The sequence below is a fragment of the Haliaeetus albicilla genome, chromosome Z (genome assembly GCF_947461875.1).
Source record: "Haliaeetus albicilla chromosome Z, bHalAlb1.1, whole genome shotgun sequence".
NCBI classification, from domain to species: Eukaryota; Metazoa; Chordata; class Aves; order Accipitriformes; family Accipitridae; genus Haliaeetus; species Haliaeetus albicilla.
Genome location: NC_091516.1, coordinates 41386372 through 41408986, shown reverse-complemented (window position 1 = coordinate 41408986; position 22615 = coordinate 41386372). Strand labels below are relative to the sequence as shown.

At 42.0% G+C, this 22615-nt stretch overlaps 2 protein-coding genes across 8 annotated transcripts in view; one reads left to right on the top strand and one right to left on the bottom strand.

Annotated features, from left to right (window-relative positions):
* The window catches only part of ABCA1 (ATP binding cassette subfamily A member 1), a 384145-nt gene that overhangs the window by 269691 nt on the left and 91839 nt on the right, over nucleotides 1-22615 (bottom strand). For 4 of the 6 annotated variants that reach the window (XM_069777312.1, XM_069777314.1, XM_069777315.1 and 1 more), the window contains 4 exons: nucleotides 22222-22325; nucleotides 22002-22094; nucleotides 21579-21822; nucleotides 18150-21386 (listed from right to left, as the gene is read on the bottom strand). In XM_069777312.1, the coding sequence (XP_069633413.1) occupies nucleotides 21246-21386; nucleotides 21579-21822; nucleotides 22002-22094; nucleotides 22222-22325 (582 nt within the window). In that variant the 3' untranslated portion in view covers nucleotides 18150-21245. Of the gene's footprint in view, nucleotides 1-18149; nucleotides 21387-21578; nucleotides 21823-22001; nucleotides 22095-22221; nucleotides 22326-22615 lie in introns of those variants that run through there. The other 2 variants (XM_069777317.1, XR_011323420.1) reach the window with 2 other exon arrangements.
* On the top strand, nucleotides 8038-16471 carry NIPSNAP3A (nipsnap homolog 3A). 2 transcript variants are annotated; one of them, XM_069777320.1, is made up of 6 exons: nucleotides 8069-8347; nucleotides 10438-10645; nucleotides 12621-12782; nucleotides 14290-14439; nucleotides 14829-14915; nucleotides 15026-16471. In XM_069777320.1, the coding sequence occupies exons 1-6, from the start codon at nucleotides 8264-8266 to the stop codon at nucleotides 15100-15102; spliced, it is 768 nt and encodes a 255-aa protein (XP_069633421.1). In that variant the 5' UTR covers nucleotides 8069-8263; the 3' UTR covers nucleotides 15103-16471. The 2 variants fall into 2 exon arrangements, with proteins under 2 accessions (XP_069633422.1, XP_069633421.1); XM_069777321.1 differs by lacking the exons at nucleotides 14829-14915; nucleotides 15026-16471 and adding an exon at nucleotides 14604-14804 and having other exon boundaries at nucleotides 8038-8347.

The window sequence follows — 22615 nt, the reverse complement described above, 5'->3', positions numbered from 1 at the left end:
AAAGAAAAAGCTACAAGCCATCTAGCATTTAAGAACATGATGGCAATTAGGAGGGATAGTAATGCATGCGTACATTACTCAGCATTTGGTCAAAGTTACCATTTTACAAAGTGGTATTTTTACTGGTTTTGCCCCCAACATGTCAAATAATCCCTCAGAGCAGAGAGCAGAGATCTGCCACATCCCTGCTAGCTGCGGACTGAGGGGTTTCTTTAGATTGTTTTCCCATTGCCCTTTCATGCTGCATGGACCCCACATGTCTCATGGACTGTTACTCTGTGGTCCATATTCCACACGTTAAAAATGCTAATCTAGCCCATACCAGCTGTGTGAATGCATGAACACCATTTTAACTGCCCCTACTATTTCCAGGCCTGTGTGTCCTACTTTCTCCCAGGCAATCTTTTCAAATGTTTCACTATCTTAACAAGTGGAAAACATCTAATCTAAATTTCCCTTCCCGTAATTTCAGCCTGCTGCTTTTATCTTACCCACCATGGACAAAGAGAACAGATTACGTCTTTCTCTCCTGAAGCACTCTTGTAATTACGTGAAAAAGGATCATATGACCCTGGAGTCGCCTCTTCTCTAAATTAAAACAACCCTGGCTTTTGTTCAGCCTTCCTCGTAGGTCCTGCTGCCTGTGTAACTTCTTTGTATTGAGATAGGCCTACCAGCCAGATAAAGCAAAAATGCAACAGTCTACCTTCTCATTAGAGCTGAGCAGTGATTACTGCAGCTACCTGTCACCAAGTGTGAAAAAAATGTTCCGGGCCTATAAACCATATATTTTTGGGACCCAGAGCTAGAAATACGTAGATTCAAACTGAAGTTCTGCTGCTGCCAGTCTGTCTGGTCCTAGGCAAATTGAATCCCAGTTCACAGCTCTGTCACTTGACAGACAGGTCTAGAAATAACAATTTGCTTAACTTAGCATAGCATGACGAAGGTAATATAAAGTTGGAGATTGTGCAGATGTTGTAAAGTCTGGTGGAAGAGCTCACTGTTATGACAGACTTCCATGTGGATAGGTGTTCTCTCTTAGAAGCTATTTTTTAAATTTTGTCCCAAAATACTACTGGTGTCTTTAAAAATCAAAGTTCTTTGAGACTGACAACATCAAACTGCTGGGATATCAGTAGCTTCCAAGCAAATGTGGGGAAGTGAAGGACTTCAGTATACCAAGAATCCCATGGGTAACTATTGATATTTGAAGCCCTCCAAGTGAATGATTAAACCAATTTGCCTAACATTGCTGTGACACACAGCTTTGCTAGTATCAAGATGTCTGAGCCTGCTGGGAGGATTCTCTCTACAGTAGGTGTACTCCTCCTTCCTAGATGATTACGAGTATCAGAACGCTTTCTGGTTCAGGCTGGTCTTTTCATTTTTCTATCACTGCAGGAGAGATCCACATGGAATCACTCAAATGCTTACTGATAAGACTTCTCCTCCAGACTGGAACTTTCTACACAATCACCTTACTTTAGTTGTACTGGCCAAGAGACTGTATCAAAACTTCGTATGGAGCTTTATAGGCTTCCTAACTTAAAAAAGAGAAGGATTTGGTTTGTTCTGGTTTTAATACATTAAAGAGAGACCTCTCTGCAAGAACAATCACAGAGAGCACCATTTCAGAGCATTTTCTGAAATAGTGTGGGCATATTAAAAGACACCAACATTACTTCTTTTCACTCTCTATTGAAAGGATGAGTCCCACATGGGTAGATGTTAGCAAGCAAAAAGAAGCCTGTATTTTTTTGTAAAAGGGAGTGGGCACTGATGTAAATTACAATCTCCAGGTAAGCCAAGCCCACTTGCAAACATTCTTCACGTTGCACGTCCACTCAATTCGTATCTGTCTACCTGCGGTTTATTCAGGCACTACAGTCACTTATGTGTGGTAGCAGGGGTGCTGAGGTGTATCTCACAGCTCTTGCTGCCTAGTACTCTAGGGATTACTTTGAGGAGCATGGTGACAGAACCTGTCTGTTCTGCTCCCAGCCTCCATCTTTGAGACAATCAGTTTATTTAACTGAGCTATACCCTGCTCAGCATGTTCAACCTGTGTTAACCATAGCTCACTCACAGGTAGATAAAGTAGTCCAGCCTTCAGCTGTGCATATTGCACCAGGATTCAGATTGGAAGGACAGAGATGGTGATGACACCATGCCAGACAGATGCAGAGGTAGCTGACTAGTACTGCTGCAAATTTCCCTTGTGCGATTAGCACAGACCTGCAGCTCACTACCCTAAGGAGCAGCAATGCCTCCTGAATTTTAGCAAGAGACATTGTATAACAGGGGAACTTTTCATCTTGCACTACCAAGACAAGCAAGTTTTCTAGGGCTTGAGGGAAGAGCAACTAAGGCAGAAACAAAGGCCTATTATCAGTACTCATTTCAATGCAACTCCAGGCAAAGGAAGCCCTGAAAGAGGTTATTTATGGAGACTGGAAGAAGGAACAACTTTTCCAGGCAAGTGGGACAAGACTGTTTTTCTACAGAAAAGAGATGTTTATCTAAGCAATGCATCAATAATTAGGAGAGGTCAGTTACTGGAGTTGATAACTCAGCCTTCCTTAGAAATATCACTTATTATTTTGGGCTTTTAATTTATGAAAAATCCTCTAGGAGTTAATCCCAAACTCAGGAGCTGAATTAGGACAGAGGAGTTTGCTCACAACAAAAGAGCAACAAGGCTTGCTGCCTCTAACCCCAAGGAGGCCAAGCACAGCCATCACAGAGTTCCCTTCATTAACACAGCCGTCTGGACTTTCGCTGCAGGCTGTGTGGGTCAATGTCATAAGTAGCGTAACTGGTATTGCAGTGGGTCACAGATAAAGAGATAAAGAACAAAATACCTAGAAGTTACATGCTTACTATGTGCCAGCATTGATGGTTCTCCACCCAGGTTAATGAGGTCCACAGTAAATCAGCAGTGCTCTCCTTCCCCATTGGGCAATGCAGGGGTCAAGCTCAGCAGGGCAGCACAGGGAAAAGGGGCTAGCTGTCCAGTCAGAGCTTCCCACTGGCATGAGCACAGCAACAAGACATGAGGGGATGCACTAATCTGAGAGTGGTCTGCTTGCATTCGCCTTGGATCCAAGCTGGGAGAGGTAAAAGAAATCACCCCAGAAAGGGAAGTGGTCCCTATTAGCCTCCCCCCTCTCTTATGCCTGCCCAAGGCCATGTCTTTTCTCCACCTCTGGGCTAGGCCTGGCATGGGACTGCAAGGTAAGAAGGTACTTTCCTCAGGTAGCTGTCTTGTGTTGGACTCCGTTGTCCTTCATACAAATCTGATGCAATAGGTACTTCTGGTTGTCTTCTCCATCACATAAGGCCTTGGACAGGTTAGGAGGTTAAGAGGCACAGTAATGTTCCATGCTCAGCTGAAATCATCCTGGATTTCTCCAAGTTAAACATGTCCAGGTCTGACTGTAGAGGACCAAGTAGAAGACGCAGAGAATACCTGCCCAAGGAATAGTGGGGTGGCCGTGAAAGATTGATCTCTGCCACCTGGCTTTATGGGCTTTCATGCTAGAGAAGTTCAAGCCTGCCTTAAAGCAATACTTAGCTCCCATTTGATACTCAGTTCTCTGCAAGAAAACCTGGGTTCAGAACACAAGTGCAACCCTGGCTGAATCCTAGAGAAAATCTCACTCTGCACCTCCAGAAGAGAGCTTATTGTATACAGAAAAGAGAAGCAACTAAGAGAAAGCTGTAGAGAATTATAACTTAGGAAAGAGGATCTGGGTATTTTATTAGCATCCTTTCAGATCCTAATTTTCTTGGGGAAAGTATTAATTGAGCTAGTTAGTACCTGTGAAGTGAAAAGTCAACCCAGCTAGGTCTTTCTCACGTAAACCTTCATCTGTATACTCACACTGTCTCCTTTCCATGCTCTTTGTAGCACACATCTCCCAGTTCTCAGCAGCATCGTGCCTGAAATAACCACAGAGGCAGAAGCTGCCTTATGTCATCCCGTCTGTGAAAACATGCAAGCAGAGCATTTGTTTTTTGCCTAATTAACTAAAAAAGGATTTACTAAAAGGAATATTTCACTTTCAAATTTAAAAAATACCATTCACAAAGGCCAAGTGGACATTCTGAGAGGAACAACTGCAATTACAGTGGCCAAGTAATAAGCACAAGCAATTAATACACTCTTTAAATATTTTAAATATAATTTTTATGGCCTGTTGATAGGAAAGTTTTTTTAAATCAGACCTTTGGAATAAAACAATTTTACTATACAAAAATGATTGGAGGATTTCAGTGTGTGTGTTATCTTTAACATGTCCCTTCTTCTGAAATCATTAAGCCATTGCAGATTTCCCAGGGGGAAAAAAAAAAAAAAAGGAAAAATCCATTCACCAAGCTTCTAAGAAATACATCTTCTAAAAAAAGAATAAGGAACACATCTGAATGTCTTCTTTTTAACTTCATTCAAACAGGCATAGTGGCCTGTTACCCGGTTTGTGTTACAGCTACTTGCAAGACGAGTGGAGAACATTTTGATACAGTAAAATTTATCTCCTCCTAGTGTTGATATAAATAATGACGCAAGGTGTCATGACATCAAACATCAGGCCTAAATGTTTTTTAAAATCAAGCAGTATGAAGCAGCTCTCTAATGCCCTTCCAGATAGCCATAAGCGCCTGCTCTGCCCTTTGTATTCTTGCTGTGCAGCTCTCAAAGGCTGCAGTCTCTCAGCCAGGCCAAGACAGCTGATGGACTCCACCCTGGTGAGGTCAGGAGCTGTGTTAAGCATATTTGGGTGTGGAGTGGGTAAATCCAGAGTGGACAGCACAGACCTGCTTCCCAGAGAGATAAACCACTATGTTGCTCTCCCTCGGCTTTCTCCAGCAAAGCAAAAACATGAAACCAACTTTCTTGATGCTCATCCACTGCCTAGTAGGGCACCTGAACATGACTCTGCTTCAAGCATGTCCTCAGGCCCTGGGTATGAAGAAGACTCATGTGACTCTTAACCACTGGTAAACACAGAGACGACACTGGTTCTTGCAGGTATTCTCATCAGTGCCACACAATAAATATTTATATACAGTGCAGGTTGTTTTCATGAGATGAGGAATGCAAACTGGCTAGGAAAAACAGGGAAGAAATACTGAGTTTGATAAGCTGTTAATCAGATTTTCATATGGAACAGCTGAGAGAATGGAAACCAGAGGATATTTACATGTTCTGGCCTACTGGGAACATACCAAGAGGCTGCATTACATTCAGGAATGTTGCCTTGTGTGCAAACCAGAAAACCACTTGTTGCTTGCTGACCCAGCAGCAGAACTAGAGAGAGCAAGGGCAGCACTCAGCATGAGAGATTTGTGAAAACATTACAGTGGAAAAACAAGCCTGCTGCACACCTTTCTCAAACCTACCGATGGCACTGCACTACGCAATGGAAACCCTACTGCCATTGAAAATGAGTGGTGAGTTACACTCTCCTGTGCTTTTGAAAACTGCCTTTCTGAGGAAGGAATTTAAGCTGAAGGATTTACGGAGGAACAGAAGGAAATGTCCTTGGTTTACCCTTCATGCAATAGGAAACTGAAAGATGTGATTCACAAATGGGATCGTCCCCCCCAGCCATGGGGCAGGTACTGTGCTTTCTCATTTTCCAAAGCTCTGAGTCACTTTCTCTGTGTTTAAGCAAACATCACAAATTAAATTTAAGCTGCTCTTGAAAGGCATTGTCTTTTGGTACAGATGGTTACCTTCCTTTCATTATCACCATCTCCACTTAAGAATACAAAGGAAATAAAAAAATCCTATCCAGCGCTTGCCCACATTCACAAGTCACAAACAGATCAGATTAAAAGTGTTTCCTGTTCCACAGGAAAATGAAAATGGATGAAAATGTTGCATGCAGGGAGTAAAACACATAAATGCACTAACACATGCAAATTGCCTTCTTGCATTTTGCTTCCATGGAGCTTTGGTTTCCACCAGTAACAAAAGTTTTTAATAAACCATTTCAACTCAGGCAGCTCTGGCAGTCACAGCTACATAAATTGAAAATTTCATTTGATTCATCAATTCAGTACCAAAATTAAAATTTCCCATCAAAAAGCATTTGTAACAGATACTATCCACTATTATTTCTCCTACAAGATCAACACTGTCATTCCCAGATGTCCAATACCATCTGTGAGTTGTGAAATTTACGTCTATGAAGCTCAGCTCCTGTTTACCATTCTGTGTGTTGATAGACCTGTGAGTGCCAGGCAAGAGCTGGAGGTACAATCCTTTCACTTCACCACTGACTCTGCCACATGCAAAGAAGGATATATCCCCAGACTTCTAGAAGAACATGAATGAGAAAATACCGGGGCGTCCAGTGAATTCAAGTCCCAGGCAAAAAATGCAGAGCTGAAAGAACAGCCTTCTCAACAAATTTTATCTCAGCCACCTAGCTGTACTCATAAGCAGTTTTCTCAAATTTACTTGCTGTATAAAATAATTTGCTGAATTATTTCAGGGAATCATTTCAGGCCTTCACTGAGTTCCAGTGCAGTTTGTTGTACATTTTAGCTCTGCACTGTGTTGAACTCTTTTGCTCAATTATGAAAATCATGTTCACCTTTCTGTTCCTTGACTACACAAAAGAAATATAAAATTAAAGCTTCTTCTTGACTACTCAGGCTAGCAAGAACAAAACCTGCTTTTTACGACTAATCAGTTCAAATCCTGGCCTGTGTGGTCATTCCTGACGAGAAAGCAAATACAGGAAAAGTTCAAACAATAAAAATAAAAGCTTTTAAAAATGTAAAGAAATATTTCAGCACAACATGGCTATGAACAACATTACTTCATCCATATAGTAAGATAAACAAAGGAGAACCTCAGATATTGTGGAGTTTGCCATCTCATTCCCTGCCTTCAGCTGAAATAAAATTTGTTCCTAAGAGAAAAAACACCCACATGTTAAACCAATCTTAAACCAGCAATAACTGCATCAGTAATCACACTTCATGTGTGCTTCTGCTGTAGAAACTATGAGAATTATACATGCCATACTGCAAAAACACTTTAGCATGTATCATGCTCAGTTGTCCCAATACAAAAAATGTAACCAAGAATACCACTTGCAAATGAACATGTAACATGTACGCAGTGCAGATGCTTCATTCTTTCTACACCACTCTTTTAATGTGCTTGTTAGAACAACTTTTTCTATCTCATTTTAGACAGTTGTTCTTCCTGGGCTTGTCTTGTAATAAAAATTGTCTGTAATTGTGAGAAAAAGCATGAATGCTCCATAGGCATGAATCCATAATTTCTTTCTTCACCTTAATTCCATGCAGAGGCCCTCCAAATCAATTATTCAGGGTGGAGGAAGGAATGTGCTGCCGCTATTAAGAGGAATCATGAAGGATATTGCCTTGCCAATTTAGATTGTCTTCCATAAACCAGCCTTTCCTCGGAGCTCATTTGTCTCCCACGGGTAAAACACTGGATGCACTGACACCTATGGAAATTCTACCTTTACACTTGTTTTGGCCAATACTTAATTCCGCACAGGTATACGGTCTCAGCCATCACAAAATCCCACCCCTAGGTAACCATGCAGCAGTAAGACCTACACAGCTGGGCATACAGCTCTAATGGGGTGACAGTGCTTGGCACTGTACACCCCTGGCACAAAGCTTGGTTTTACCCAAAAGAACACTACAAAAAAAAGCCACAGGGCTCTCTTCTAGAGGAGGACTGCAGATTTATAGCCGTACAATTTCAAATTTGATCCTGCAAATGCTGGAAGGTGGGTGACGTACTGAGTGATTTGCCCCACGGCAGCCTAGTGGGGACAAAGAGTCCCAGGTCTCCAGAAGCAACCAGGATACTTTTTTATTGTATTCAGGCACTCAGGCAGAGAGAGAGGTACCACGTTTCACGCACTGAAGTCTGGTAACTTTAAAGAGCACTTCTCCTCGGCCGTGCACTCACTCACTCACTCATTCGTCCATCCATCCATTCGTTCGTTCGTTCGTTCGTTCATCCCTCCCTCCCACTCCAGCAGAATAAACCCCAGGAATTAAACACCCTTCGCCGCGGTTCAGTTCGCTGCTGGCCCAGGCAGTGGGGCGAGCTGCTGAGGCCGCCCCACCGGCCCTAACGGCCGCCCAACGGCCGCCCCTCCGAGGGAGGCTCCACCGCCCCGCCCCAGGGCCGTCCGCCCGCGCTCTCACGCAACCGGGGGCGGACTGCTGCGTTTGCCTTCCGCCCGGCCTGCCGCTCGTCATGCTGCCCCCGGAGGCCCTCCGCCGGCCCCTCGCCACCGCCCGCCTGGCCCTGGCCCTGGCCCAGGCCCGGGCCCGCCCTCAGGTAACGGCCGGGGCGCTGCGGGGGGAACCGAGCGCGGCGGCGGCGGCGGGGAGCGGGGCTGCTGGTGCGAGCCGCGGGGGCGGGGTCGGCGGGGGCGGGGTCGGCGGGGGGTGGGCCTGCGGGGCGTGGTTTGGGTGAGGGGTTTGGTGCAGGGGTGGGCGTGGGGTGGGGCGGGGTTTGGGGCTTAGGTCGGCGGGGACGGGGTTTGGGGCGGGGCGGTGTGGCGCTTGTGGCTGGGCGTGGCGTGCGCTGCCCGCCGGGGCAGGGGCTGTCGTTGTCGCGACATCCTCTTTCACGGGCCTGTTTGGAAGCACGGGCACGCCTCGTGCTGAGGGTCGTTCCCGGGTCTTCTCCAGAATCGTGTGACAGCTTCTTTGGACGGGAGGAGTCATCCGGCAGCGGCCCAGTATATATGCATCAGTGGCAGAAAACTGCTGGGCTTCTCTTTTCCTGCAAGAAATTAGGCATTGGATGGGTCACCGGTGCAGGATTACTGCTAGTTCAGGATCCTGTGGGGATTTAGAAACTAAATGCTAAAAGAAGCTGTGATACATGGCGACCAAAACTAGATGCGTAATACTCCAAAGGGTCATTGGGAAACAAGACCTTTGGTCTTGGCCATCTGTATTTTGTGGCTTGAGTTGTATGCTGTGCATGCCTGCTGATGCTTGTGAAATAAGACATGTCTAAAATCCATCCTGCAGCCACCTCTGTGCAAATACAGGCTAAGGCCGAAGATTTGGTTTGGCCTTAATTTTTCTAGTTTTATCTGAGAGGCGAGTAGCATGTTTCAGGTTATTGAGGCAGTTGCAAAAGTAAGCATATTCTGGGACTTCTGAAGGGGTTTTATGTTATATGAATAGAAGAACTGTTCTTGACCAGCCTTCGGGAAGCAGCCAGTGAAGGGCAAGGATGCAGACTTTAGCAGTCTTGTGCTGGAAGGAATTAGTCTTTTCCCAAGCCTTGGCATGTTTTTCTTTCTTTTGCCAACCATATGTAATTTGCTAACACTGATGTAAGATTGTAATTAGGAAACAGATTGCAGTAGTGCGAGTTGGTCGGGTAAGGGCAATGCAGGCCAGGCAGACGTTGGTGCTGCCTCTGCTTCAGTGGCATTGGCAGCCTTGCCTTTGAGTAGTGTGTTTAGCTGACTCTCTTCTTATTGCTTTGACTTTTTGCATCCTGCTGCTGTCTTCCTGAGGAAGGGGTATGAGAAAAGGAAAATCCTGCTTTGTTATGGGCTAATATAAACAATTGAGTGTGTGTCCTGGTTTTGGCTGGGACAGAGTTAATTTTCTTCTTAGTAGCTGGTACAGTGTGTTTTGCATTTAGTGTGAGAATAATGTTGATAACACACTGATGTTTTAGTTGTTGCTAAGTAGCGCTTATCCTAAGTTAAGGATTTTTCAGTGTGTCATGCTCTGCCAGCAAGCAGGTGTACAAGAAGCCGGGAGGGAGCATGGCCAGGACAGCTGACCTGAACTAGCCAAAGGGATATTCCATACCATAGAACGTCATCCTCAATATATAAACTGGGGGGAGTTGGCTGGGAGGGGCAGATCACTGCTTGGGCACTGGTCAGTGGGTGGTAAGCAATTGCCATGCGCATCACTTGTCTTTTCTTGGGTTTTATCTCTCTCTTTTTATCTTCCTTTTCATTACTATTACTACTACTATTATTTTATTTTACTTTATTTCAGTTATTAAACTATTCTTATGCCAACCCACAAGTGTTACTTTTTTTTCCCCTGTTTTCCTTCCCACCCCACCGGGGCAGGGAGGAGTAAGCAAGTGGCTGCATTGTGCTTAGTTGTTGGTTGGGGTTAAACCATGACAGTGTGACAAATAAAGGTCTGTTGCACTGCCAAAAGGAGTTGCAGCAAATAATGCACATGGGAACTATTTCCAAAGAAAAAAGTCACAAGATACTTCTGTAGTGGAGATCATGAAGTACCCCCATCTCCCAGCCCCCAGTAAAAAAAATCCATCTATAGCATCTCACTGTTTTAAAAAAAGTTTAGAAATTAGACAGAAGACTTTTTTTGGCTTGAGAATTAGTTTTAGTTATTTTTCTTAATATTTTCTCTCAGGTACTTGCATCCCTTGCTACAGGGCCCAGACAAAATAATAGCATTTTCTACGAAATTCGCACATATGATATTAAGCCATCGAAGATGAAGGACTTTGTGGAAATGGTCAACAAGTACTTTCACCTTCGCACAGCTCACTCAGAGCTGGTGGGATTCTGGTCGGCGGAGCTGGGAGCAATGAATAAGGTGGTCCACATTTGGAAGTACGGTACGCTCAGCATCCCTTTGCGCTGATCTGCTCTCTCTGTGGTCCCTGTCTCTGAGGCAAAAAGGCGAGGAGAATATGCTTACCCAGCTTTTATTTGTTGCTCCTACTATAAAGAAGTGTCAAAAAAAATCTTGCACCTGTATTGATTACCAAAAAGAACACTGCAGAGCCTGTCAGGACAATTTTGACATGTTGTGATAAGGGAGTTGCAACTGTTCTTAAGCAGCAATCTCTGCTCAAAATAGGTATAATAGAGGAACTGCGGCAGAGTGCTTTTTTTCATGGGAAATATCTTTAATTTAGGGTCAGTTCCTGAACCACAAATGTCTTCAGAATTTCAAAATGGATGGAAAAAAATGTCAAGACCTCCTTAGTAAGATAATACATATAAGTGCAGACAATCTACATGCAGTCTGTGTATGTTTACATGCATATATAATTGTTCTCAAATTTTAGTGCAGTTCACTCCCCTAAAACAATGAAGACACAGTTTGCATGCTTAAACTCCTTTTGCAGCTGGACTGTGTTGAGGTGGGAAGCCACTGCACCAGCTCTGACTGCCCAAGCACACGAAGTGTTTCATTGCTGCTTCAGCCTTGGTGGCAACAGGCATCTGGCAGTATAATCAACTTTTTATGTTGTTGGAGTTGGTGCTGACCTGGAAGGTGCTGGTGAGCCAAGAAAAGCCACAATTATGCGAGAAACTAGGTGTGCTGGCTGTGACCTTTGTGGAGCCCAAGGGAACTTGATATTTGGGTTATGGAGAGGTGGGAAGGCACAGCAGTATCATTTCTTTGTATACCTGCTACAGTCTCGGGTATATCTGTATGCTGAGAGAGAGAATTTTGTTTCTGAAGTCCTCAGTCTGCTCGTTGAAATCCAGCCTGTTCAGAGTACCCCTTTAGAATAAAGAGTCACCCCTTTTGTCCTGGAGGGTTGAAGGGACCAGCTGTTTGTCAACGGGAATATTATGAATTTATGTGCATGTATGGTTAATAAACTGTCCTGCTTCTCAGAACTTTCTAGCCTTGTCTATTGTTTCTTTCTCTCTAAAAAAACCGCCCTATTTTTAATAATCTGTGAGAAACTTTTAAAATGCAAAACTAAGGAACAAACCTGTAGTTTTTATTTGTTTCCTAACGGTGTTTACATGTGTAATGTACAACATCCTTTCTCCTTGATTAATCAGACCCCTGCGTATATCTCTTTAGTAGTTAAAAATAATTGGTTTATTTTTCTCTTAGTCGCAGGATACTAATATTTCTCAAAATACTTCCCATTCTCAGATGCTGGATTTTTCTCTTGTATTATTGAAAGCTGCCTGCATAAACATACTGCTTAAGATGCCACTGCAGCCTAACCAGTTGAAATTCAGACACTCTTAATTTGGTGGATTTGTTTTTATTTAAGAAAAAAAAAAAGAAGATAAGATTTAGATTTTGGGCATTTAATAACTGTTTACGTAGCTGAACAAACAAACATTACTTCTACACTTGTCATTTTAACATAATTTTATATAAGCCAAAACTCACATTTTTCTTAATTTTCTCTTGATAGGCTAATATTCCTTCTGAATTTTCTTTTCCACTTCACTTCCATATCCACTGTGCTTTCTCCAAATCTCCTTATCCTTCATAAATGTTGCCACATCCAGTATTCCTGCGGATGCCATATATGAATCTTCTTAATGGTAACATTGCTTAACATATTTTAACTTTTATATAAACTTTCTCGGAAAATTTGGTTTGGCTTGAAACCATTTAAATCTGAGTGCTAAAGCAAAGACTTTTTGCAGAATTTAAAGGAAACTTACCACATCTGCTTTGAGCTAATACAGTGTTTGAAAATATCAGTTTCAAACTTAATGGAAGTACAGCTTGCCTCCTTGTAATTACACATTTTGGTTGAGTCTGATATGACATTAAGTGCATTTTTCCATAGTTTCTTTTTTTTTTTTTTTCTTCTTTTCTTACAGATAATTTTGCCCATAGGACAGCAGTCCGGCATGCACTAGCCAATGACAAAGACTGGCAAGGAAAATTCATCTCCCCAGCTCTCCCCTTGATAGAAAAGCAGCACAATGAGGTTGCTTATCTGGTACCCTGGTGTCAACTTGGGAAGCCTCCAAAAGAAGGGGGTGAGCTTATCTTCTCTTTTGCTGATTAAAGTTACTGATGCTGGTGGACTAACAAAAAATAGCTTAAAGCTTAAACCAGGTATTACATAGTTTTATAACCCTTTATGTAACAAATGCATGTATGTAAACCCATGTGAAAAAGGTGTCATAACACAGATAAGGGACAAAGTTTTTAAGAAGGATTTTACACTAACTTAAATCAATAAATGACTAGAGCCCTGATCATTAATGTTATGAAGAGGTGTTTGAATTGACTAAACAGCCATGCAAAATGGCAATGCTGTAGTAGTGGTCAGAGCAGTCATCCCGGACTTGCTTTGTCCATCCACCAGTGAGAGGGCATTTCCTGGACACACTAAAAAGACAAATGATTGTTCTCTTTCACAGAGGTTTTTTCTCTTTCATCAATTTGCTTTGATGTTACTGCTTCTTTTGCATAATAGTTTTAAGAAAAACAAAAAAAAATCCCTACCCTTTAAAGATAGGTGCAAGTCAGACATACTTTGTAACAATCATAGATTAGGTGTAGATGTCCTGTCCATATGTGTTTTAATTCTCTCTGTAGTTAATAGTATTGACTGTTCCCCGATTTATGAACGTTTGCAGACTTTGTTGCATGGAGTGACATCAAACAGGCCTTGCTTTAGCCCTCAGCATGTGCCTATATACAGTAATCTTTGTTCTGTATTTCCCTGTGATTCTGAATTTTATGCTGTTTTCTCTTAAAACTGGAGAGGTGACTTTTCAAACGCTTCGTTCCCATTTTAGTTTACCTCCAGCCCATTGCTGGAGAATAAGACCAGACATATGGCAAGTGTTTGGCTTTTTATTAAAGTGTCAGCAATTGTGATCTAGAGTAACTTCCTGAACAGAAAGGAGATGGATAATGTGTTTTGTAGCAGGACTGGAGTTTTTTGGCAAATCATGATGTCATTTGTCTATGAACAAGGGAGATGATTGTTTGGCAGAGCAGAGATGCTAAGCTAGTCCTGGTTTGTTGGTTATGCCTGCAGATCTTGCTGTGACCAATTGCCAGGAGTCAAAGGGGTGTATAATGTCTTAAACCACTTCAATGCCAGAAAACATTGCCAGTCTTAGAAAAGGCCACCTTGCGTTGTTCAATCAGCCATCCAAATTCCACAAATATGTGTATTTGTGACTTTTGCAAAGTAGTCTGAATCTCCCCAAATTTCCAGGCAACACTGGAAATTGCTAAGTTGGGCTTTGTATGAAGCCTTCTGTTCCTCAGGGTCCCAGTACTTACATTTACACTTGAACTAGCTCCAGTTTGCAAGTCGCTTGCCTGTGGTCTTGTGAGCCCCTGGAAGCTGTGAGATACTGTGCATCCTGGGATGAAGGGGCAGTTTCATGTCCTGCTGACCCCAGATGGCAGGGAATTGCAGTACTGGTTTCACAATAAATACGTTGCAGCCATGACGCACTGTTTGAGAACCAGCATATTAATTTGTATTTCCTTCCTTGAGATCATCTTTGCCTTTTCTTCCAGGAGTATATGAATGGGTTACTTTCCAGATGAAGCCTGGTGGGCCAGCATTGTGGGGTGAAGCATTTCAAGCTGCAATTAATGCTCACATCAACACAGGCTACACCAAGCTGATTGGTGTTTTCCACACAGAGTATGGCTTGCTTAACACAGGTACTACTCAACTTCTGATATGGACTTTGGCATGAGAAGGGGTGGAGGGAGAGGGGCAAGCCCTTGTCCTGGATCAAGATTGGCTGGCTTGATGAAAAAGTTGGTGTGGATTGTCAAAGTCCTGTAAACAGTCCTTGAATCCAGCTTTGTATATTGGGTTATAGGCTTAAGCCAGGTGCTGCTATCTGAAAAGACTCTCAGATTTGATGTTAAAGACCCAACCCTTTTAAAGGGTCAGCAAAAGATCATCCCACCACTTAGTTGCCTGGAGAATTGTTTCTGCTAACTGCAAGGCATCTAACAGGTGAAGGCAGACTGCTAGGGCTTACAGTACATGTTGCATTGCAGCATTAACAGAATTCAGCTGACTTTTTTTTGTACTTTCTCAGTCCACGTGCTCTGGTGGAACGAGAGCCCAGATCACCGGGCAGCGGGAAGGCACAGTGCCCATGAAGATGCCAGAGTGGTAGCAGCTGGTAAGAGACAATGAATCCAGAGAACTCACTAGTGTAACCTGCATGCATTCTGAGAAAAGTATTATTTCTCATTGGATTGCTGTCTTAATTATGTATGCTTTTAATTTCAGTGCGGGACAGTGTCAGGTTTCTGGAATCCCAGAAAAACGTGCTCCTGATTCCTCTGCAGTGCTCACCGCTCAAGTAACCTTCTCAAGGATGTAACTTACAGCAGAAAGGACAAGATGGAAGTGCTGTCAGCCAGTGCCATCACATAGATCTTTATACCTACATGAGCTGAGTTCTTCAGTTTATGACAAATGGATGCAAAATGCTGATCACTAGCAATGTAAATCAGTAAAATTTTGCACCCTGAAAGCAATTGCTAAACAGAAGTTTAGGGTGATGTTCCTACGCCCCCAGGAAAAAGAACTCAAGCCATATCACTAATGGCATGAACCACACTTCACCCTTCCTTTATTTTAATCCCTCAGTTCTTAATACTTTTCTGCATAGCTTTCATAACATACTTAGGTGACTCTTGTAATTATCACGTCTTGGCTATTACATACTGGTCTAGGAAGGAATGCCCCCACATATCTGTCACCCAGTTATATGTTTTAATCAAGACTTCTCATTGGAATGCTTTGTATTAATTATGAGTAATGTAAAACATCAGTGTGGCTGGAATTGCACCTATGAGGTGCTGCAGTGAAGCTGGTCAGATAGTGTGTCCTGATGAACTCTACCACAAGGTGAGCATTTAGTCACTATCTTGTTATAGCTCACTTCAGCCCCTTCCTTTTGTCCTGGTTTCAGCTGGGATAGAGTTAACTGTCTTCCTAGTACCTGGTATAGTGTTACGTTTTGGGTTCAGTATGAGAAGAATGTTGTTAACAAACTGATGTTTTTAGTTGTTGCTAAGTAGTGTTTAGACTAAGTCAAGGATTTTTCAGCTTCTCATGCCCAGCCAGCAAGAAGGCTGGAGGGGCACAAGAAGTTGGGAGGGGACACAGCCAGGGCAGCTGACCGAAACTGGCCAAATGGGTATTCCATACCATGTGATATCATGCCCAGTATATGAACCGGGAGGGACATTCGGAGTGATGGCATTTGTCTTGCCAAGTAACCGTTATGCATGGTGGAGCCCTGCTTTCCTGGAGATGGCTGAACACCTGCCTGCTGATTAATTCCTTGTTTTGTGTTGCTTGCGTGTATGGCTTTTGCTTTACCTATTAAACTGTCAGATCTCAGCCCATGAATTTTCTCACATTTACCCTTCTGATTCTGTCCCCCATCCCACTGTGAGGGAGGCGAGTGAGCAGCTGCATGGTGGTTCCTGGGCTGCTGGGGTTAAACCATGACACCTTTTTTGATCAGTAAACACTTCCTCAAAACTGTGGATTACATACATAATGCATTTTGCCTTAGGTATTTTAATACTTGTTTAGGGTGCTGAAGTTGATTAGCCCTTGTTCAACCGTGTAGTCAAACTCAGCTGATCTACACATGCTTACATTCTTGAAATACTTTTTGCCAGACTGTTAAAAGCCAAATAAATTTGTATAAAGCATGAATTTTTAGTGTTTACAGCTCAAGCTCTTACTCTTTTTAAACTGTGAAATGATAAACCCCATTCTCCAAGTACAGCATTTTGCAGGTCTTGCATTTTGGTGAACAAGAGTCTTGATAATAGTTGCTTTAGAGCCAGTAAGCTGGAGCAAATAGCAGCATGGCAGAGGGCACGTGGGCTGAGAAGTCAAACTTGTATTTTGGGTACAGTGGTACAGAGCACCCTCTTCTGCAACTTAAAGGTCACTAACTGGCAGAGTACTCAGGAGGCTTTTCCACAGGTTAATCACTGACCTGCAAAAAGCAATTGTTTTTGCTTCTCTCCTGAAGTTTCTTTGTGCAGTCTGCCTAATGATGATTATTGCTTCTGTGAATTGCATTAAGATCTCATGGAAAGCACTGAAAAAACACCTGTAGGCAAGGGGTGTGCGTAGGATGCAGCTGTACAAGGGAGTGTAACACGTCCCAGCTCCTATACCCAAATCTTCATACACTCCTCCCCCCAATAAAGCCATCTTTAGCATTCTCAGGGTGGAACAACACTTCAGAGACTACTGTCTTAATACCTTTCAAAGTTTATTTGTAAAACATAAATGGCCAATAAACCATTGCTACCAAGTTGATTCAGAATGCTGCCTTATGGCAGTTAACTCAAAGGACTTTTTTTTTTTAGTAACAAAAGCATGGGCTGAAAAATGGGACAGGGAATTAAGAGGACTTTTTTTTTCCCCACATGAATGCAAAAATTGTTTTATTGTTTACTGGAATAAAAAATATAGAGAGGTATATTAAAAACAGTGTAGGTTTTTTTTTAGTAAAACTATTTTCCTTGTCACCAGTACTGAAAGCAAAGAATACTCAGGATGTTAGAGGTGTGCTTTATTCCAAAGTTTGTTGTTTTCTGACAAGAGGTTGATAAATCAAGCACATTACCCAAAGCAACAGCTGGACACTAGATTAAAACAGAAAAACCCAGGAAATTTTAATTGGCTTCTTACCTCTGGATGAATTTTCCTGATGAGTGTAACTTAAAGAATTGGTTGGATTCTGGAACTTAATTGGTTGATAGTAGGACTACAGGCAGTAGCAGGCAAAATTTTACCATCAGTTTTCCTTTGAGCAATCAGACCATTATTCTGCTTTCATTTGTAAACTGCTGGTCAAAATCAACCTAGTATTAACTTGAGTGGTCTTCCTTTAATTTGATATTAGCAAAGGATTAGCTAAGTTTAGGGTAATTCAGAGTCTTTATACTCAACATTTTGCTTTGTTAGTGAAAACAGGTACAAAGAGGAGGAAAAATTTTCAATAGTTGCAACTTGCCATGTCTCTGTAATGGAAGTATTCAGAGGTAGCTCCCTGACTTGGAATTTAAACATCCAGATAGGTTTGTTATGTTCTGCAGCTGGATTTGACAGTTACACTGACCATTTTTTTTTTTTAGGACTTGCTGGAGACCTTTTAAGGTTCTAAACTAGTAAATAAAAGTAGCATTTGCCTTTCAAATCTTACATGACCTCACTTGCCTGAAAATAGTATGTGCCCCATGCTACTTTGTAGAGATACTGGAACTTGCTTGTACATTATGCATCAAAGTTCACAACAAAACAAAACTGGGCAAAAAAGAGCTGCTAACAGCACTCCTCAAAAGAACATATGCAAAAATGACACTTTGAAGACCAATGGTGCCATAACAGCTTTATTTTTTATTTAATACAAGGCAAATAGAGTGCCTTTTAATACTTCACATAACAGTTATTAGCAAATACAAATATATATACTTTTTTTTTGCTTTTAATGAAAATGTCCATTTAAGGATTTAACTTAGAAATTTCAGTTGTGAAATCTCTCTAGATTTTGCAAAGTTAACAGATATTCCAGTGCAAAAATAGATCCCATTACAGATAGCATAAAGTGCTTGGAATGAAGGACCAACTACAATTCAGGAGGGAAGGATAAGCACAAAGTGGTGGTTTAACCATGGGGAAAATACAACAACTCCTTACTGAAATACAAACGTACTACAAAGAGGGATGCAACATGTCAATAGTAATAAAGTTTAAAATAAGTTAACACCTCAGTGCAGTTTCATTATCAAGAGTGGTTCATATACTGTATGTGACTCTAGAGTGATTTTTCCCCAACACACACTTAAGAGTAAATAAGTGGCTGTCTGAACTTACTCCATGACAAACCTTCATGTGAGAGTTGCATTATGCTGTCTGTCCAGTAAAAACAAGACAGATCAGAGCTATGAAATAGTTCAGTTAATATCCATGGTTACTGTAACATTTTGTCACAGATAGACTCCATATAAGCGTGACAGTCACAGGGCAATAGGAATCAAGAATCTCATTTTGCTGGGCTAAGGAAAGAGAATTATGATGTAACTGTTGTTTGCTGCCGAATGAATCATTTACATGAGCAGTTAGAAAAAGCAAACCACAGCCCTTCCAGGACCAAATCTGAATCCTCCTAGAACTTGTTCTAGTTCTACATGCACTAGTTCGGTGCAGTGCAAAACTTAAGCCCTTCACTTCGGTGACTTATGCTGATTTGTAATAGTGATTTTTAGCAGTGGTAAGCCTTCGATACTACTTGTTTCAATGATACCATAACATATCTGCAGCCTGTTATAGAGAAGTCATGGGTGTAGCTCAGCTGTTCAGTTAATTTTCTGCACCTGGAAGTCTGGTGTGTTCATCACCCTGTAACTCATCCCCATAGGGTGACGATGCCATAAAGGTAATAACAAAGCATGTTTTAAGTGAGGTATACCAATCCCCATTACACTCCTTGCTCAATCCCCTTAGCAATGTATTACACAGATTAAAAAAAAAAAGTATGAAAAAGGCACTTCAGCAGAGCACGTAGTAAGCTCTTACTTTATCCCAAGGCAGGACACAGCAGGGACTGGGAACTTGTGCTAAATATTTAACTGTTTTTTAAAAATGTTGAATAGGTCAGTGTTACCAAGTATACCTGGAAATACGCAATCAACCTTCTTCAGGCTCATGCCAGCCTCTTCACTGTTTGTTGGGCTGCTATGGGCATTCACAGAAGAAAATGGTGCATGATTAATCCACGGTGGAGTAGCATCAAGAACTAGTGCAGAACCTGTACAAGTATTTAAGGCAGAGGCATGACATACAGGAATAGCCCAGGAACTGCACTTAGGTTCAAACCACATTACTGAACCTATTTGTGAATGTAAAAGCAAGACAGAGGGGCCCGTAAGTGTATTAATGAAAGCATACTCTCCCACGACTGTTGTACAATGTGAACAAGAATTGGTTGTTCTTGCTATATAATATCCCCTCTAATATTATTCTGGCTTAGTTCAAAATTTTTAAAGTTTTACAATCTTGTCCTTCAAGGGGATTTTTACTGAAGCAGTTTGTCACATGTATAATAAAGGGTGTACTCTCCAGTTAGGGATCACCTAATGACTGAAACTACACTGCACAACAGAAGCAGAAACTTAGACATTAATCTAACATTATACCAGTTTCCAAACAGGAACATTTTAGGTGAACAGCTTGCAGTAATTGCAGATAGCAGCTGATTGCTACAGTCTGGAACTTGGTCAGATCATGAATGTAGCTATCGCCAAATGGACAGAATGAGAGCATAACATTGCAGGCATAATGTAAAGAAATACTGTGGCTACAAAGATCAACTGAAAGCACTTTCAATCCCTAATTATGCTACCTACCTATTCAAAGTCATAAATAATACTGTTAAAAAAAAAATCTACATCTCATTTCTAGTTTTATCTGGCAAAGCCAGAAATGGCAACATGCTCGTGCTAAGCAGTAACTTCAGATGATGGGTACCTTTCTGGTGCAAAGCAGGGGTTAAAGAGCACATATTATGTATCTGAGTGACAAATCTCATGATTTAGCATTTGCTCATGGCATTAGCAGCTATACAACTACTGAGTTTGCTGCTGTGGTTCAAACCCTAGGTCTGCTTCTCACCCACTTCCTCCTATTAGGTGTTCATGCAGTTGCTGCAGTACCTCAAAGGAGCAGGAGAGTACTTAACTACACAAAAACCTAGTCAGAGTATGTTATTGGTTGTGATGCTGGTGGGACAACCCTGTGCATATGCAGGGTTCACAGTTCTGCGTATCACCATTTACTGATTGAGATATATGGATATGATGGCCTGTCTTTTGCCGTCCCATCTGCACAGTACTGTTTTGTGGCCCCAGATTTGTCACCAACTGACCTACATCAGTCTAGGAAACAGCTAGTCCAGTAAGATTTCACAACCTAAAGCTGCAACACTGGTGGTGACTTTTGCCACTGACTGTGTTGGTGCGTTCATTGCCAGCAATGGATGTAGCACCAGGAACTTCCCACTCCTGACATGCGTGTTCTAAAGACTAAAACATGCATGTCTAAAATATCTATAAATAACCACTGGCCATGATTCCTCAGTGAACTGTTTTTGCAACCCTAGTGAAAATATACTGTACAGGACAAGATACAGTATGGTTGAAAGCCCACAGCATCTAGCGGGTGCTTTACCACAGCTTCAGAGTTATACTGTAATGAGCTAAGTTCAAGTCTTTCACTTGAGAACAGTACAAGACGACTCTATGAGGCACTGCCCCTGTAAAGGAATTTTGCTTTCATTGCATTGAATTGCATTGCATTGAATGGTTATCAGTAGAGTGTCCAGTTTCTCTTCCTCTAGCTTCTTCTTTGGGAGTATCCTATACCAGGAAAAGGAATTTTGCATTCTGCTCATCATTTCTTTGCTGAAATTGGCTCACACACAACTTTCTTTTACCTTCTCATCTTGCAGGAAAGAATTAAGGATTGCAATGTCTACCACAGTCTGGTTTTTGTGCAGTGACAGATCCTTAGTGTGGTCGTCATCGCTTTGGTCCTTAGCAAAATTTACAAATACCTACAAGAAAAAAGACCATATCATACATCACCCTGGATTTTCATTAATTCAGAGCATTTTATACACTGGGCTTCCTGAACTAGTCCTGGGATTCAGTACTCTGCTAAAATGCCCTTAGGTCCAGTAAACTGGTGAATTTATTCCTACCTCTGCACAAAGAAGCTTTTGGCAGACAGGCTACTAAAAACTTACTTGATCAAGTGTGGTCTGAGAAACGGAGTAGTCTTCTATGTGGAGTCTCTTTTTGTTCTGAGAGAGAATACTGAATATTCTGGCCAGTGAGGATGGTGAAGAGGGAAGCTGGTACTGCAGCATATTCCGATGCTTTTCCTTCAGGACACTTCCAGGGAAGGCATGCCCAAAGAAATCCTCAACAGGCTTCAGGTCTGGGTTTGCCCCTGCAATTCTCACCACTATGGTGTAACCATCTCCAAACCTGTAAACAAGAGGGTCAGCACAGGAGTTAAGTGCCTTTGAAACAGAAGTCCAGCTTAAAATCCAGCAGCATGTCCCATAGCCAGAATAGCAATGAGAATGCTGCATAAGGAATTAAATCTGACTATCTCCATAAAAATGCAGGCAACTCTGTGGTGTAAGTGAAAAGAATATAGCTACCTGTTCTTTAGATGCTGGACGCTGCCCAAACACCTGAACCGCCCATTGACCATTATTGCCATTCGAGTGCACAGGGCTTCACATTCTTCCATGCTGTAGGAAGAAGTAACTTCATTAGCACTGCAAGCAGCAGTGAAGGGCACAGCAGCCAAGCAGAGTTTAGCTTCCAGCCCTGGTAGATGCAAAAGCCAGGGTATGATACAATTGGGCTGCTACTTGCCTGTGAGACGTGAGCACCACTGATCTCCCCTCTTTGATTACACTCAGAGCACAGTTCCACAAGAAACGACGTGCTTTGGGATCCATCCCTGTTGTTGGTTCATCCTGCAAAATATACACAAAAAACAGGTTGTGCTGTATTCTACCAACAAACACTTCATCTCTGAAATGATGTGTCCATTCTGATTATGCATACTGGAAACACTGAAAATAAGCAAGTTTCACTCATTTTCCAAAATGAGAAAATAATTTATGCTCCAAATTTTAAATTAGCAAACATGTTTTTCAGAACTGAGAACTACTGCTTATTCTGCAATTGTAACTTGTTGAAATATCCAGTTCTAAAGCAAGTTAAAGTCAATTAGCTTGTTTAAACAGAGCACTAGACTACTTTC